We start from the raw sequence: 18,173 nt of genomic DNA on the forward strand, positions 1-18,173 counted from the left end.
AAATGTCGTGTTCTGTTTTGGTATCGTCTCGCAATAAAGGAAATAAATTTTCATAATATATCCATGAATTTAAAATTATACATTACGCGTTTTACATATGAAAAATTGACTTATTCAAAATTTAATCAGCAGGTAATTGTGCGAATCATTTGCTCCTTAAGCTTTGTATATTTTACGCAAATGATTAATTTATTTTCTAATGATCTATTAAATTGTATAGATTAGTTATAATTAACATCTATTTAAGTTTATCTAATTATCAGAAGTGATGTGATTAAAAAAATTGGACTGAGTGTTTATAATTTCTACATTTTTTGTGAGAAAATTTAGTAATTATTCAATTGTTATAAATAGACGAATAATTTGTGTATGTTATTACGAAGATTCTTTTGTAATTAATACCTTATTACAGTTTAAAAAGTAACAACTCCTAATATATTGTTGTTTTGTGCGTTCTTAATTAGTTCGTGGATGATGTTTTTATTTATCACAATATTTCTTGCAGTCATGAATACCACAGCACCTACTTCAGCAGATGCATGCTTGAGTATAGTTCATTCACTGATGTGCCACAGGCAAGGTGGCGAAAGTGAAGGATTTTCTAAAAGGGCAATAGAATCCCTAGTCAAGAAATTAAAAGAGAAGCGAGATGAATTAGATTCATTGATTACAGCAATAACGACAAACGGTGCTCATCCCAGTAAATGTGTAACTATTCAACGTACTTTGGATGGTCGCTTGCAGGTAATTGTATAACCATTATTTAGTAAATATCTCATTTTGTGTCATAATATATAAATAATTAATCCAGGTGACCCATTGCTTTTTTTGGTGTTTATTTTTTTTTTTGCTTTTCAACTGTGTCTTACATTATAATCTTAATGTTCATATTCCCATATATTTGATGCATTCTAAAAACTTTCTATTTAAGAAAAAGCTTTATCTTTTTCTGTGGAAAAAGACTGTCTTTCTGGTGAAGTATTTTTTATTCATTAATATACTATCCTTAAAAGCATTCAAATAAATCATTGTTAAAAATTTTAAAAAATATGTGACACACAATACTATGTTGCAGTTGATCTACTAAAGATCTGGTGTTGCAAACTTTTTAATAGCTCTAAAGACTCACATTTTATATAGTACAATATATTAACATACCTTACTACAATGTCTGCATAATGGGTTAAAGAATTACAGTAGTGCTTATTCTTTGTACTTGTTTTGTGAATGTAGATTTTGTTGACTAGGAAATAATTTTTTTGGAAATTAAATATAGCCTATATTTAGGTATAAAGTACTTTTCTATAAGCAAAAGAAATTGAATTGCCCTAAATTATGCCTAGTTATTGCCCTAAATTATGTACCAATAATTTTACACACTTCACCTTTTCAATTTATTAGTATTGGATAAATATTGTCTGTTTTTCATTTTCATTTGCTACTATTATATTATTTCAGGTTGCAGGAAGAAAAGGTTTTCCACACGTAATATATGCTAGGATCTGGCGCTGGCCGGATTTACACAAGAATGAATTAAAACATGTGAAGTTCTGTCAGTTTGCATTTGACTTAAAATGTGATTCAGTTTGTGTTAATCCATACCATTATGAAAGAGTTGTATCGCCAGGAATTGGTGAGTCTTGACTTTTAAAACATATTTTTAAAAATAATATATTTTTTCCATTTTGCCATTCCCTCTCTTCTCGTGGGTGTTGTAAGAGGCGACAAAGGGATAACAAAGTTCCACTACTGCCTTGAAACTTATAAAGCCGACCGATGGTGGGATAACGATCCAACTGCTGCCTTCGAAATACACAGGCCAAAGACGGACAGCAGCCTGTTCGGTACGACAAAGCCAGCCCTGCGGTCACCAACCCACCTGCCCAGTGTGATGACTGACGTGTGAAGGCCTATGTCTAGTAGTGGACTGTGATAGGCTGAAGTGATAAACATTGTTAATGTTATAAAAAAAGTTTAATAGTATTATGTATTTGTGTAATTGTAAGGGTAAAATTTTTGCTTTGGAACATTTTACATAAAAATTTTCATTGTTTTTTATTTTTATAATTGAATATTTGATTAGTTATTGCTTGTCTGTCTTTCATGAAATGTAAAAAAAAAATATCTAGACATAATTTGCACAATTTTTTAAATAATGCTGTTGGCCCTTTAAGTGCAATTTTTCAGCCTGTAACATCCCACTGCTGGGAATAGGCCTCTTTCTCCATGTAGAAAGAGATCATTTGATACACCACTTAGAAATTAAAGTTTAAATACTATTGAAACAAAGTTATGGGGGTAGAAGCTAGTTTTAGATAGTATATACTAAAAATAAAATTGGAACCAAAATTAACCGTCTTAGAGGTAGCAATGTTTTCGAGACAGAATTTCAGGTCTGCCAGTTTTTAGATATGTCATTTCTCATACTCTCCCGGACATAATATCGGCTATCTGGTCGGCATTAGTGGTTGCGTTCACCAGTGGCAATAAAAATCACATCACAGCAGCCTTTCGCAGTCCACTACTGGACGTGGGCCTCCACAAGTTCACGCCAAAAATGGCGTTTTGCCCATAGTCACCACACTGGGCAGGCGGGTTGGTTACCGCAGGGCAATAAAAATATCTGGCAATAAGAGATTCATGTTGCATCAAGTTCAATAAAAATAATAAAAAGAAAACAAACCTTCTTGAAATGCTTTGAAACATTTATATTTTACCTGGACAGGTACGATGCGCACTGATGAACACAACCTCTAATACTAGTCCAGGAGATTGTGAGAGATAACATATCTAAAACTGGCTGACCTGAAATTCTTGTCTTTCCGACGTTGCTAGCTCTCGTACCATAATGCTTGGGAAACTAACAGAAACTCATCTTTTAATAAATAAACAACCTGAATATAAAAGATGACTAATTAATACAATAAAAAAAATCTATCTTTTTGGTTGATACAGAGATACAAAGATCAGTTTTCTAGAGAAGCATTACAAACATCATCTTTGCTACCCGAATACAACCTAAAAACTATAGCCTTGGCCAACTAGTTAGTTAAATTCAATGCTGGTAACTCTAAAATGTTGGCAGAGAACCAACAATGAATAATTTCCGGCTAATAGTACAATATGGTACAGGACAAGTAGAAAATATGGAGTAATGAACATAAAAGAGTTCAAATTTCTATTAATTAACAACTAAACATTTTTCTCCAGTAAAACCTGAATTTCAGTGGGCACTATACCAGAGCTCAATTTATCTCGATAACTGATGTCTTAAAAGTGTTTAAGACAAAGGTTTTAAAAGTTTTTTTAAAACTTAACTACAAACTCTTTGAGTAAAACCAATTGTTTTAGATCTCTCAGGACTCACACTTCAAACAGGACCTAGTAGATTAGTTAAAGATGAATATACAGCAGGACTTAGTGGTAACGGTATGGACATGGACACTGGAGAGCTGGTAACCATCCAGCATCATGCCACGAGCCCTCGACATCACCACTCCACCATACCTCATCACCATCAGCAATTCCAAACAACAAATATTATTATTAATCAAGTCCAGAGTAAGAAACTTATATTTGATGTGTTGTTTTTTTATTTTTTTATCTTGTGTGTGTTTATTTGCAATGCATGTTAATTTTTCTTTGCATTTTTCATTTCGATAGCGCCAGATGGCGTTCCGAATATGTTTTCTGCTACACATGGAGCACGAACCCAATTACGACCCGGAGCGCCGATGGTCCCCCCCCAAATGGTACATTCGCCTGGCAATCAGATGATGACGAATCATTCTGCTGGCCAAATGCCTGGTACTCCTCAAATGGGTCCAGGTACTCCCCAAATGGCACCAGGCACCCCTCAAATGGGGCCAGGAACACCTCAAATGGGCCCCAGTAATCCTCAAATGGGTCCAGGAACTCCTCAAATGGGACCGGGAACTCCACAAATGGGACCGGGAACTCCTCAAATGGGAACGAATGTGCCACAGATGGCATCGCCTAGACTGGCGTCTGCACCTAACCAGATGTCCCCAGGAACGCCTCAAATGCCAAATATAAGCCAGGGAATGTCAATACCGAGTCCTCAACAGATGGCAATGGCGCAACAACGTGCTATAGCCCCTAAATTGGAACCTCCTGATACAATGGACGCTCGTGCAATGTGGCTGCCAAAGAGAATGAATCATTGTAAGCTTATATTTTTATTTTGCACATCATTTTAAAGGCTAGTCACATTTGTTTTATTTTTCTTGTTTATATGTCGTTTGAAGTCCATATACTGGGTTCCATTTTGTACCTTTTTAAAATAATTTTCAGCTGCTATGCCAGTCAGTATGTCACCGGGTGGTACAACACCGTTACTAGACGGTTCAAATAACACCTTTTTCACATCTGAGCAGACTGCTACAGACACCCAAATGACACAAACTTTGCCAGGTGAATACATAATTCATCTTTATAAATTGTCTATATACTCGTATTAATTTAATATAACAAAGCTATTTTATTTTCTTGATTTTACCATTAAAAGTATAAGTTTTAACAATATATGAAATGATATACTACCAGCCGGCACCGCAGCTGTATCAGCAGTGTCAGCAGTACCAGTGACAGCAGTGTCAGCTATGACTACTGAGCCTCAGCAAAATGGTTTTGCCGCTGGCAGCCCCGCTCCCCAGCAAAGCCCAGTGCCACATCGCACCCAACACCAGCAGGGTTAGTTACATTTTTTTTATAATTTTCTAAATTAATGTGTACTTTATCAATTTTCTGTATGTGTGTGTGACTGTTGTTTTGAGGCGTGAGGGAAACAGGGTGTAAAGTTCATTCTTATCCATCATTGAAAAGGGAGGATCCTCCGACCAGATGGGTATTGAGTGTGGTGGGCTGCTGCCCTCAACTGCCCCCAAAGACTGTTGTTGGGTTTTTGTATATATGTTCAATCGCTCGGATAACTTTAATATCGCGTATACGTCAGTTTTTAGTTCGTATGTGGTGAGATAGATGTCGCTACAGTTGTAATATCCAATGTCCTGTATTTGATTATTTAAACACTATAAAAAATCACGGTAATGATAATTCATGGCAATAAAAATGGTTTATAAACTAATATAATAACTTTAATACGGGGACGAGATGTTGGCGCAACGGTCACAGCACTGGTTTGTGGCTGTTGCGCTGGCGGTTGCGGTTTCGATGACAAACATTTGTATTGGCCATTCAGATGTTTGCCGTGGTCTGGGTGTTTGTGCAGTCCTTGTACGTATCCCCACCGTGCCTCGCAGAGCATGTTAAGCCGTTGGATTCCGGTTGTTATCATGTACACCTGATAGCGATCGTTACTCATAGCATCGTGGTGGATTAAGTTCTGATTCTTGTCCTAGATGGGGAATAAGGCCTATACCCAGCAGTGGGAAATTACAGGCTGAAGCGAAATTACAAAACATCATTTAACTATTAAGAAAAATCTTAATCAATACAGTTCTTTGTTTACGCAGTATGCAGAGTGCTATATAGCAATCGGTTTTTTTCGCCTGTGTTAGATCTGTTAACTATTGAGACATCAGCTCTGAATACATAAATCTTTTCCACCATGATGAAATCTTTCTCGTTCCTCGTCAGTGTCGGGGCCTTGCCATGTCCACCGCCTTCTGAGCTTAACTAGTATCCGCCATGTATGTAGGTACAGTGCCGCTTTTAACATTTTCAGCGCGAGCGAGAATTCTATGGTGACCCTGATTGCAATTCAATCGCATATGAAAAGAAAGCAATGAATGTAATGACAAACCATTAAAAAATATAACCCTCCTATAAAAAATAAAAAACCTTAAAACAATTTTGCTTTTCTACTATTTCTATCGGCGAACTCTTTTATTATATTATTACATTTTGGGTTGTCTGGAAGAAATGGCAAATTAGTCACAAGTCCGCCCATTATACATCATACTTTAAGATTTATTTGTAATGTATTTTTGGTGTCCAATTACTTATAAAATAAATAAATAAAATAAAGTCGACGTTTTCAGCGATTTAATTTTCGATTGACAAAGTTTGTCAATTTGTCAATCAAGACTGAGATAGTGTCGATAATTTTATAGCTTAAGTTTAGAAGAATTCTTCACTCCATTAGCAACCACTACATGTATTAGTCAGTAATATTATATATATATATAAATTACGCGTCACGTTGTTTGTCCGCGATGGACTCGTAAACTACTTAACCGATTTTAATCAAATTTGCACACCGTGTGCAATTTGATCCAACTTGAAAGTTAGGCTATATTTTATTTCGATATATATAATTATTATATTAAAAAAAAAAAAAAAAAAAAAAATAGGTGGTACGAAGTTCGCCAGGCCAGCTAGTGGTTCTATATAGTCAATAATATTTGCAACCCTTTCCATACATTTGGATACAGTTCTTAAAAGATGCAATTTTTTTATTTAAAAAAAAAATTGATCGTGCCAAAAAGCTTTCTTGTTTTCTCACTTTGGGAAAATTTATATATGACCTGACCTATCAGAGACTGTAGCGCCTCTTTATATCTGACGCCCTGGGCGGTGCCTTAACGCCGCTACTGTGATATATGCTTACATTTGTATATTTACAGAAAAAAGAAGTTATTTCTATAGCAAAAAAAGTTATAAAATAAATGACACAACATCTTTATTATAATTATCATCCCCCATCATCCATTATCATCCCTATTACAATTGTCTCCCAGGCACGTGGACGGGCAACAACACGCTGACGTACACGCAGAGCCTCGCGCCGCCGCCCGCCGCGCCCCCCGTGGATGCGCCCGCGCATCACCATCATTACTGTAAGCTTAAATTATATGTTCTCTATTGCACTTACAAACACATAGTCACAAAAATATTTGTATAATGCCAGTTGGCAAGGGCGAACTTATCTCTAAAAGAGATCTCTACCAGTTTACTCGCGGGGCAGTGGCGGGCATAAGGTTTTTGACAAGGTAGGCAGTCAAAAAAAAATATGAACAGCCACACTGCACCTACTTTCTCGCAATTTTTTCTTAATTTATTTCAATTTTGTTGGAAATTGAGGCTTTTAGATAATTTCAAGAACAGACAAGTAAATTATTGGACACGTAAAGTTCATTTATACTTATAATAATGCATTATCATACACGCATACAAATACACGTACAGCAACCAACTGATACTTATCAAACAAATCAGTTAATGGATAGACCATGGAGCTTAGAGAGATAGACTGTAACCTCATAAGGCTGGCACTCTGATAATTTCGTTTGTGTCAAACATAGGAAATCATTGATAACACTGTTAATTAGTTACGAAATTGTATGCTTAATGAAAGTACTTGTTTATTTATTAATAAATGAAAAATTATCGTTTAAACGTCATTGTTATTTATATGTTAAATCGATGCGCCTGAACAATTTTTAGTTTATCCGTAAAATCGAACGTGTTGAATTTGGATGCACTATTTACTTTGATCAAACACGCATCTGAGTTACATATTTCACAAGTAAACTTATTCATCACTAATATATTAATATTTTCACTAATAACAAGAACGCACAAACGAAAAATTCAAAGCGAATTACTACTATTACGAAATTACTCTGTGGAATGTTGCGATTATGCGACCGTGTCAAAAATCATAATTATTGGTAAAAAAGGTATCGAATTCAAGACAATTTGATTTGACAGGTTATTCTTAGGCTGTGCCTACTGTCATTGTTAAACCGACCAATGTTAAAAACACAATACTTTGCTCGTATTCCATATGACGCGCGACATTATAAAATTGTATGATTATATAATGTTCTACTGTCATTGCTAACATTTTGTTAGCGATTGTAGGCAGAAGTTTCATAAAATGCCATGCGAAGCGCTGATGTCGAATATATGACGGCAGGTTTTTCAGTTGAAGTGGATGTAAATTGAATTATGGTTTGTCTTTTTCAAAAATATGTAATGGTTATGTTTTATATATCATTTTTAGTAATATGACAAGGTAGGCAGTGCCTTTCTGCCTATATGGAATGCACACTACGGTCGCGGGGTACAGAAGTGCGAGAGAACTGCAAAAAAAACCCCAAAAGACAAAAAAATCTGTTAAATAAATAAATGATACATGAAATATAGATAAAAATAAATATTATATAATAATAAATATGTAAAGTTGTAATACTAGAATATGAATCAGTAATAAAATAAACTAGAGGAATATCTTTAACTAAACAAAAAAGAATAAAAAAAAACATTCTCGCCCGTGGTGTTGACTAATACTATGCATAAAAAATAATACACAAAGAAATAGCTAGACAAGTTTACGGGAGCGCGAAAGGGCTTTTTAAAAAATATTACAATAATTACACTAAAACTATTTAATTAAAAATTATTTAAAATTACAATGGACACGTCCGAACAGAATTACATGCTCTGGATTAATCCCCGATTTAATTCTAATAAAACTTTCTCAAGACATATGATCCCAAAGCATGAGACAACGTGAGAAATCATTTGTTATTCCTATTCCGCTGATTAAGCATTTACATCTATTGTTCTCATGCTTTGGTACAACATAACTAGCTACATTAGAAAAGAAAAAAAACATGTTTTATGTGACATAAGTGAAAAAAAAAACAGTTGGTGGCAGTGACGTTCGACAATAAAAATAAATATGAAGGTAGAAATAAAATTAAGTTACGTTATTGTAATATGTGACGCACATTAAAGAATCAAAAAAGTGAAGATGTTAGATAAAATAATTGGGATGTGTATATCACACAGGACATAATTATGAAAAAATGACTTGTAAATTAATAAAATTAATCCACTAGAAAAATTTAAAGTAAACAAAAACTTATTTGTCCTTTGTTTGCGAAATGGAGCTAAATGCTCCAGAGTGCTGTGAATTTGCTAGTTTTTTAAGTTCCGATGAAGATGCTACCTTGGCTCCAGGTATCTCATCAGGTAAAACAACGACTATGATACCGTCTGTGAACCAGCAGTTTCTCATTCCAACATTGGTTGCGCGCCGCTGCATTTGCATCCTGGTGGGGCTTGTTGAGGAATACCGTAAGGCCTATATTCGTGTTTTTGAACAGGGTTATCGTTTTCTGGCTGTTTTTCATAGCGTCACATTGGGCTCCTCTTTGACTTCATTTAAAAAACAAAGCAACTTTTTACGTGATTTCGTCTCCGGGCGATCCAAACCGAGGATCACAGCTTCTATCTGGGATTTTAGTAGGCTAAGAGTTTCCACACAAAGTTTTTAAAGGTGGAGTACTCCGCTGCCAGAGACTTCATAGTGGGGTTGGTCGTTGTGGTGCCAGTTGCAGGTAGGTTCTTTTCGAACTCGTCCATCCTGCCACTGAGCATATAAGAGAGATATTCCATATTCTTAAAAAGCTGATTAACTTTGGTGTCCATAGTAGTTGTAGAAATGCATGAGAAAGTGAGGTGAAAGTCAACGAAGGTGAGGTACACTAGTCAGCGCCGGTTTTAATACTATTAGTGCCCTGGCCGAGATCTTAACGTCGCCCCCGATTGCAAATCAATCCCATATTAAAAAAGCAATGGATGTAATTACATAACTGTTCAATAAAATATATAATAAATAGTATCCAATATAAAAAAGGCTGAAATTTTAATTTTCCAGACTTTATATCGGTTGACTCTTTTGTTTTCTCGTCGTCGTTTTCAACAATTTAATTTTTGGTTGACAAAATTTGTTAATCTAGATTGAGATCAGAGATGAGAGCAGTTTTTTCAAAAGTTTAAGCATAGAAGAACTCTTCACCCCGCTAACAACCGTTCCAGGTATAGTCAATAATATTCACAGTGCAATTCATTTGGATACATCAGTTCTTGTGAGTTGCAATATTTATAAAAAAATTGATCGGGTCCAAAAAAAAAATTGAGATTTATTAATTCATCACTCAACATTAAATCATCTATATCTGATTTAGAGTCTACAATTAATTACATTTGGAGATCAAGGCAGAATTTGTTAAGATCAATCAAAAAAGTCTCTAACTAACCTCTCATTTAACTTTTCAAATCTTTTATTTACTGAAATTTATGTAGTATCCGTAACGCACTTGAAAAAAAAAAAAAGATTCTCAAACGGTTATACGCTCATCGCGGACAGTTTTACTAGCTTGACGCTTAACAAATCAAATTCTTCGTGGTTCTAAACATAAATTCAATTTCTAGTTCAGCTAACTTCTTCACAGTTGTAATAACGCTTTTTTAGCCTGTATTCTTATATTCTTCAAAAAATTGCACCGTTTATTCAACATTTCTTTAAATTCGCCGAGATCCATGTCTGTTGATTGCAGCAATTAAAATACCATTAACGAAATTAATTCAAAAAATTATAGTTTAAAAAAACTAAAAAACCACGCTTTTATAGCTAATCGAACTAAAAAGTAGAAAATAATTTTTAATTACAAAGAGTTTATGTTACAGTAGTAGAAGATCGAACTTGCTACTTGAACTTGCGTTCCCATTAATCTGACGGTCGTGACGTGGTCGCCGTTTCAGCACCCCCCGCAACCCGCTTATCTGACGCGAATCGGGATCGGTTCTGATGCGACACATCAGAAGCCTTCATGACACGACACAACACATAAATGTAAACGTTGTCATATAAAATGTATGATACCGATTCTGTTCTGATGCGACAAGACACGACACGTCAGTCAAATATAAATCCGCCTTTACACAGTCCAAAAATCCATGATAAACGGGCTATCCAACACAAAAAAAAAATTCAACTCAAACTGTACTTCTTGAGATTAGCGTGTTTAACGAATCATACTCTTGTGTCGTATAGATGTGACTCGCGGTTTCACCCCCGTTAATTTAAAAAAAAGAGGTACGAAAATATTATATAGCCTATAGGCATACAGCCTTCCTCGATAAATAGGGTATCTAACACTTAAAGAATTTTTCAAATCGGACCAGTAGTTCTTGAGATTAGCGCGTTCAAGCGAACAAACACACAAACTCAAGCTTTTATTATATTAGTATAGATGTTAATATAGATTCATTTATTTATTACACCCACAGAACCCCTCATTTAAAGGAACGCGGTTAGGAATCTAACACCTTATATTTTTTAACCGACTTCCAAAAAAGGAGCAGGTTCTCAATTCGACTGTATTTTTTTTTCTTTTTTTTTATGTATGTTACCTCAGAACTTTTGACCGGGTGGACGGATTTCGACAAAATTCTTTTTAATCGAAAGGTAGTGTGTGTCAATTGGTCCCATTTAAATTTATTTGAGATCTAACAACTACTTTTCGAGTTATATCTAATAATGCGTTTTTACTTGACGCTTTTTTCGTCGACCTACGTTGTATTATGCCGCATAACTTTCTACTGGATATACCGATTTTGACAATTCTTTTTTTGTTGGAAAGGGGATATCCTTAGTTTGGTACCATGATAAGGAAACCAGGATCTGATGATGGGATCCCAGAGAAATCGAGAGAAACTCGAAAATCCGCAATAACTTTTTACTGGGTGTACCGATTTGTTTTATATAACTAGGTCGGTAAACAAGCGTACATCTCACCTGATGGTAAGCGATTACCGTAGCTCATAGACGCCTGCAATACCAAACGCACTCGCAAACGCCTTGCTGACCCTACCTACAATACCCCCCCAGGAGCTCTGGTCACTTTACTCACCATAGGAAAACAACAATGTGTAAAAATTACTATTTAGTTAAGATTTGCTGTAAGGTCTATATTTGTAAAAATATTTATTTCCGGTCTGGGTGTCTGTCCTTGGGGTATCTAACCGACCACGCCTCGGAGAGCAAGCTGTCGGTTCTGATTGTCATCACAGACACTTGATAGCAATCTTCATTGATTAAGCTCCGACCGTTCTCTCGCTGCAAGATGCAGAACCAGTCTCATGCTTAGTAATGGAATGTTGTAGGCTGAATCAATCATGTATTATTTACAGATAATGGAAACCCCGGTGGTCTTCTTTCAAGTCAGCCTGCACCAGAGTATTGGTGCTCGGTAGCTTACTTTGAGCTGGATACACAAGTCGGAGAGACGTTTAAAGTACCATCCAGTCGGCCTAACGTTACTGTGAGTTTGTATCTATTCTTCTTGTTTACTTTTATTGTATTGTCATTGAATCCTATTCATATATCTAGCTGACACAACAGAATTTAAATAAAATAACCTAAAATGTTATATTTTCTGAAATTTTTTATTTTCTGTACAATTTTCTTAATTTATTGTTCCGTAAGAACCTTCTACAAATTATTATTATTTTTTGTGTTTGTATTGTTTGTTATTTTGAAAGATTTTTTTAACTGGGTTCAAAAAAAGAGGAGGTTACTCAATTCGACCGTATATATATTATGTATGTTCGGAGATAGCTTCGTCGTTTATGAACCGATTTTGATAATTCTTTTTTTGTTGGAAAGAAGATATTCCTGGTGTGGCACCATGATAAGGAAACCGGGATCTGATGATGGGATCCCAGAAAAATCGAGGGAAACTCGAAAATGCGCATAACTTTTTATTGGGTGTACCGATTTTGATAATTTTTGATTTAATCGAAAGCCGATGTTTGTCATGTGGTCACATATAAATTTTATTGAGATCTGATAACTACTTTTTGAGTAATCTTTGATAACGCGTAGTTACTTGACTATTTTTTCGTCGATCTACGTTGTATTACTCGTCGATGTAATTGAAGTCGGTTTTTTTTCGTTAGTGAGCAAACACAATTATTATTAGATAAAGTTATCGAAGTACGCCTACGATCCATACCAAAGTAAATTTGCCGATATATTTTACCACTACATTCTTAATTATAGATTTAAGTTATAAAGGTAAATATCTCATATCTTTTTTTTTTAAATAACAATAACTATGTAGTTTGTTTGTTTCCTATCATTATTTTCATTTACTACGAATTTTCTAGGTCGATGGCTACGTTGATCCTTCTGGTGGAAATAGGTTCTGCTTAGGTGCACTAAGTAATGTTCATAGGACAGAACAGAGTGAGCGTGCAAGGTAAGCTGCAAAAAAAATGTTTATTAATCTTCGAAATAAGAACTAATTAAACAATTATCATGAAATTGTAATGTAAAATTGTAATGTAATTGTAATGTAAATAAGTCTAAATGTGATATAAAGGTAGTAATTCAAGTAATCAGCTACTTTTTGTCAAGAAATATCTACGTCATCGTAAATAACGCAGTCAAAAATGATAGGCATAACTTGTCAAACTAAACTAATTACAAAAGTTATATATTTTTAAAATAACAAACAATTGTTATAACTTGTCAATCTTTTATCAGTGAGAAGGAATTTTATACAATACTAGCTGACCCGGCAATCGTTGTCTTGCCGCTAAACGCTATTAAAAATAGGGGTTGATGGTAGAGGGTTGAAAATTTAGGGTTGTATGTATTTTTTAATGTTGTATCATAAAAAAATAGAAATTAAAAATTTTGTCTAAAAAATAAAAATAAAAAGTTTAGGGGTGGACTACTCCTAAAATTTAGGGGGATGAAAAATAGATGTTGGCCGATTCTCATAGATACCGGATAAGCACAATAAATTTCATCAAAATCGGTCAAGCCATTTCGGAGGAGTATGGCAACGAAAACTGTGACACGAGAATTTTATATTATACAATATAATAAAGGTATTTTCTACTATTCATATGTCAGGCTGCACATCGGCAAGGGAGTACAATTGGATCTGCGAGGCGAAGGCGACGTGTGGCTCCGCTGCCTCTCCGATCACTCCGTGTTCGTACAGTCCTATTATCTGGACCGGGAGGCTGGCCGGGCGCCGGGAGATGCCGTGCATAAGATATACCCCTCGGCCTGTATCAAGGTACTCATTCCTTTGAAGACCACATATGTTTCAAAGTGGTTTTTAACCAGTGGTTTTGGGAAGCATCCGAAGTGGTCCGCGAAAGGGAGGAGCAGAGCGAGTGAGTTTCATTGGGCTATAACTAAGTAATCCAGATTTTATCTTAAAACAATTAGAGATCCGTGAAAAAATATTGCTGTTGTGCACACTGCTGTGTGTTTACGGCAGTACAGAATATATAGCCGACCCCTCTCTTCTCGTGGGTGTTGTAAGAGGCGACTAAGGGATAACAAAGTTCCATTACCCCCTTGGAACTTAAAAAGCCGAGCGATGGCGTTATAATCTTACCACTGTTGGCTTTAAAATAAACAGGCCAAAGACGGGCGGCAGGGTCTTCGGTGCGTCAAAGTCAGCCTCGCGGTCACTAGCCAAGCCATAATGTCGGGGCGCGAATTTGTGGAGGCCTATGTCTAGCAGTGGACTGTGACAGGCAGAAGTGGCGGTGGAGGTGGTGGAAAAAAGACCATACATTTAGGCTAAGCGCGCACTGGCGGCCAGGCCACAGCGGCCAGTATTGCGACCAGGCCGCGAGTGTCGCGACCAGCTGTAAGCGTCTCTCCCAAAACATAGCCCATAACGATATAACTTGAACACTCCGTAAACAGTAAAACATCTATCCGCGGCGACCAGTGCGCGCACACTAGGGCACGATCGTACAATTCTTCGAATCTCGATGGCCGCGGCGGCCGGCTGGCCGCAGGTACGTTGCAATGATCTCGTTGGCCAAGTGCGCGCTCTATGATACGATGTACATACATTTCGCTGGCCGCTGCGGCCAGGCCGCCAGTGCGTGCTTAGGCTTAGACTCACTCTTTCTCATCACTAAAAGGTTGAGGATGAATGTTTTAGTGTAATAACTGGTGGTAAACCGATAAATAAATAAACGAATGAACGAATGATTGATTGAACGAATGATTGATTGAATGTTTGAATAAATAAAGAACTGTGATGCGCAGGTGTTCGACCTGCGCCAGTGCCACCGCCAGATGCAGACGCAGGCGGCCACGGCGCAGGCGGCCGCCGCCGCGCAGGCCGCCGCCGTCGCCGGCCACATCCAGCCCGCGCACCCCGGCATGAACAAGTGTCAGTTGACTGCTCCTACACCCTACCACTAGTGCGCTCCTGTGCTCAATAACGGATCGTATCGATGGCGTTGGCGCAGCGGCCATTGACTGTTACGCTGGCGGTCGCGGGTTCGATTCCCGCACATGGCAAACGTTTGTATAGGCCGTATATGTTTGTCGTGGTCTGGGCGTTGTGCTTGTGTATTGTGTCTGTTTCCGGACCCCCCGACACAGGAGTAAATCCCACTGGAGGCTGTTGAGTCTGAAGCGTTTATTATTATAATTAATTATTATCATAGTTTTTTATGATTATTATATATACCAACTGGGCACTTTATTAATATATTAGCTAATCCGTCCTATCAAACGCCAGAACTCTTAACATTCTGTATTATAGATTATACAGAAAAATCATTTATTCGTTTTAAATTTATTCATTTTAAATTTATTCATTTTAAATTTATTCATTTTAAATTTATTTACTTAAAATTTTTTCATAAGATTAACAGTCTATTTAGATTTCAGCCCAAACTCCCAATACAGGTATTCGGTTCTTAACTGAGTTCCTTCGGAAGGTGTAATAGATAAAGTTCCGCGTTTAAAAAATCGTAGTCTTAAAGCCTGCCTTTAAATTTTACTTTGTTTTAATAAACGAACTACTTTGATAAACGCGTTAGTACGGCTACAATTTACAGTAAAAAATATACTACGAGAAAAATAATTCGTATCTATATGCGGTTCTTCAGTTGTGTACGACAGTTGGTATTAATATTTCACTTAATCAACATTTTTAAAGCTAAGAATAATAGTATTGGATTGCGTTTATTAACAAAAATTATAATTAAAATAGGGCTAGATCTATTATACCTACAGGACCCCGCCCCCATTTGAAAGAACGCAGTTAAGAAGCGAACACCTTGTATATAACAATAATCTACATTATTATTTATAGTTTGGAATTTTTTTGGTATACTTTATCAATTTCTTGTAATTTAGGTTGTTTTATACTAAATCCCACAGGCTTGTCGGCGGCGGCCGGAATTGGCGTGGATGACCTCCGGCGACTGTGTATCGTGAGACTGTCGTTCGTGAAGGGCTGGGGCCCGGACTACCCGCGCACCTCCATCAAGGAGACGCCCTGCTGGGTCGAGGTGCACCTGCACAGGTACTGTACCTTCATGCGAAGAGCTTGCTGGTAATGTTTAGTGAACTTCATATTTATTTCAACACTAGCTGTGCCCGCGACTTCGTCCGCGTGGAATTTAACATAAATGTTATTGTTCAGTTCGCAGAGTTATAAAATAAATAAATTTCTAAAATAAAAGTAGCTTAAGTTACTCTTTATTACATCAGCTATCTACTAGAGAAAGTCCCATCAAAATCGGTCCAGCCGTTTCAGAGATTAGTCGGAGCAAACAGACAAGATAGACAGACAAAGAATAATTGTAAAAAATGTTATTTTGGTATATGTACTGTGTAATTGTGTATACATCCATATGCATTTAATAAAAGTGGTTATTTTAATATTACAAACAGACATTCCTATCTTATTTATTTGTATAGATTTTATGGCGCCGCGTTGGTGCAACGGTCACAGCCATGGATTGTACCTGTTGCGCTGGCGGTTGCGGGTTCGATCCCCGCACATGACAAACATTTGTATTGACCATAAAGGTATTTGCCGTGGTCTGGGTGTTTGTGCAGTCCTTGTGGGTCTTCCCACCGTGCCTCGGAGTGCACGTTAAGCCGTCGGTCCCGGTTGTAATCATGTACACCTGATAGCGATCTTTACTCATAGTAGGGAATATATACGCCTACCCGCATGCCGCTGCTCCAGCAGCATGGTGGATTAAGCTCTGATCCTTCTCCTAGATGGGGAAAGAGGCCTATGCCTAGCAGTGGGATGTTGGTTAGGCTATGCCTTTTGCAACATATGATCATCGTTATCGTTTCATCTGTACTCTGACGGCTCCCCTGTGGATATATTTGCTATATCCATAGACGAGTCCTATACATGTAGTAAAGTAAAAATAGTGTATAAAAAGTACAAAAGTAAAAAAATAAGATTTTTTAATATATTATATTACAAATACTCGCAGTTATAAAAATATTGTGTATACATTAAAAAAAAAATTATATTTCGCTTCAGCCTGTAATATCCCACTACTGGGCATAGGCTCTTTCCCCATGTAGGAGAATGATCAGAGCTTAATCCACCACGCTAATAATTTTTATATGAATATTAGTTAATATGCGATTTAATATTGAACAATTTCCAGAGCGCTGCAACTCCTGGACGAAGTGTTGCACACGATGCCGATCGACGGTCCGCGGTCTAACATCGAGTAGGAGTTGATCGGCTTCTTTTGAGGCCTTCGAGCGACTCCGCACCGCCTGGCGACTTCGCCCATACACTGCTCACTAGCCCCATCTACCCCCCACTTCTTCCACCACTTCTCATCCCCTATGTTCATACTTGTATACATTTATTTCAAACAAAAACAAAAAATACCACCGTCTAGTATTTTACTATACTGACATTTTGTGTTTTTGGAAAATACTGCAGGCCCGTGTGATTTACTTAGATCATCTTTTAGTTGTTAGCACTTGTGAATACACATTTTCATATATTAATTATAATTTCTCTTTCCTTTTTGTTTTCCTCCTTCGACCTGTAAAAGAACTGAGCACGTAAACAGTGTAAAACGAACCTTAGTGCTGTATTCTTAATGATGTTTTCCCTCGAGTGGTGACGCGAACGCAACCAGGCGAAATGTGCAAGTTTGTTTAGTGATGGAGTGTCAACGATTGAAATGTGCTGAACGGTTACGGAGCTGGATTATTTTTTATGTATTTATTGTCTAGTACACGAAAATCGAACCTGTAATAGTGACTAAACGTAGAAATTACGTTATTCAGGTCATAGCAATAACTTATAGTGCGTTCATTGAAGTTTGATACTTAACTATTTGTTATCTAATATATCAAAGCTTTTTAGTTTTTCTACTACGCGACGTTCATTCAAACGAATATTTAAGAGTAATGCATATTTTTTTGAGTACCTAAGTTAGGTAATATGGGATAACGATGATCGAGTATGCGGTTTTAGGTTTTATTTTCGTGTATCCGACTATATTTAGCAGTATTGCCATATGACTAGCATTTATGTATTTGCTACTTATTTTTATGTTGTATTTTT

General features: G+C 36.6%; 1 protein-coding gene across 1 annotated transcript; it reads left to right on the top strand.

Annotated features, from left to right (window-relative positions):
- Positions 1 to 507: 507 nt before the first annotated feature.
- On the top strand, positions 508 to 17,614 carry LOC123664105 (mothers against decapentaplegic homolog 4). The gene is made up of 14 exons (XM_045598715.1): positions 508 to 744; positions 1,459 to 1,633; positions 3,352 to 3,561; positions 3,664 to 3,807; positions 3,850 to 4,185; positions 4,315 to 4,434; positions 4,567 to 4,713; positions 6,723 to 6,821; positions 11,971 to 12,101; positions 12,949 to 13,040; positions 13,703 to 13,871; positions 14,867 to 14,993; positions 15,995 to 16,139; positions 17,254 to 17,614. Exons 1-14 carry the CDS (start codon positions 508 to 510, stop codon positions 17,321 to 17,323), a joined length of 2,202 nt encoding a protein of 733 aa, XP_045454671.1. The 3' UTR covers positions 17,324 to 17,614.
- Positions 17,615 to 18,173: the final 559 nt, after the last annotated feature.

This window comes from Melitaea cinxia, chromosome 21 (assembly GCF_905220565.1).
Source record: "Melitaea cinxia chromosome 21, ilMelCinx1.1, whole genome shotgun sequence".
NCBI lineage: Eukaryota > Metazoa > Arthropoda > Insecta > Lepidoptera > Nymphalidae > Melitaea > Melitaea cinxia.

Bases quoted from the DNA above. Each gene is read 5' to 3' on its own strand.
- LOC123664105 (XM_045598715.1), top strand. From the start codon at position 508: ATGAATACCACAGCACCTACTTCAGCAGATGCATGCTTGAGTATAGTT. The intron at 3,562-3,663 runs GTAAGAAACTTA...TCATTTCGATAG, and splicing joins TATTATTAATCAAGTCCAGA to CGCCAGATGGCGTTCCGAAT. The intron at 4,714-6,722 runs GTTAGTTACATT...ATTGTCTCCCAG, and splicing joins TCGCACCCAACACCAGCAGG to GCACGTGGACGGGCAACAAC.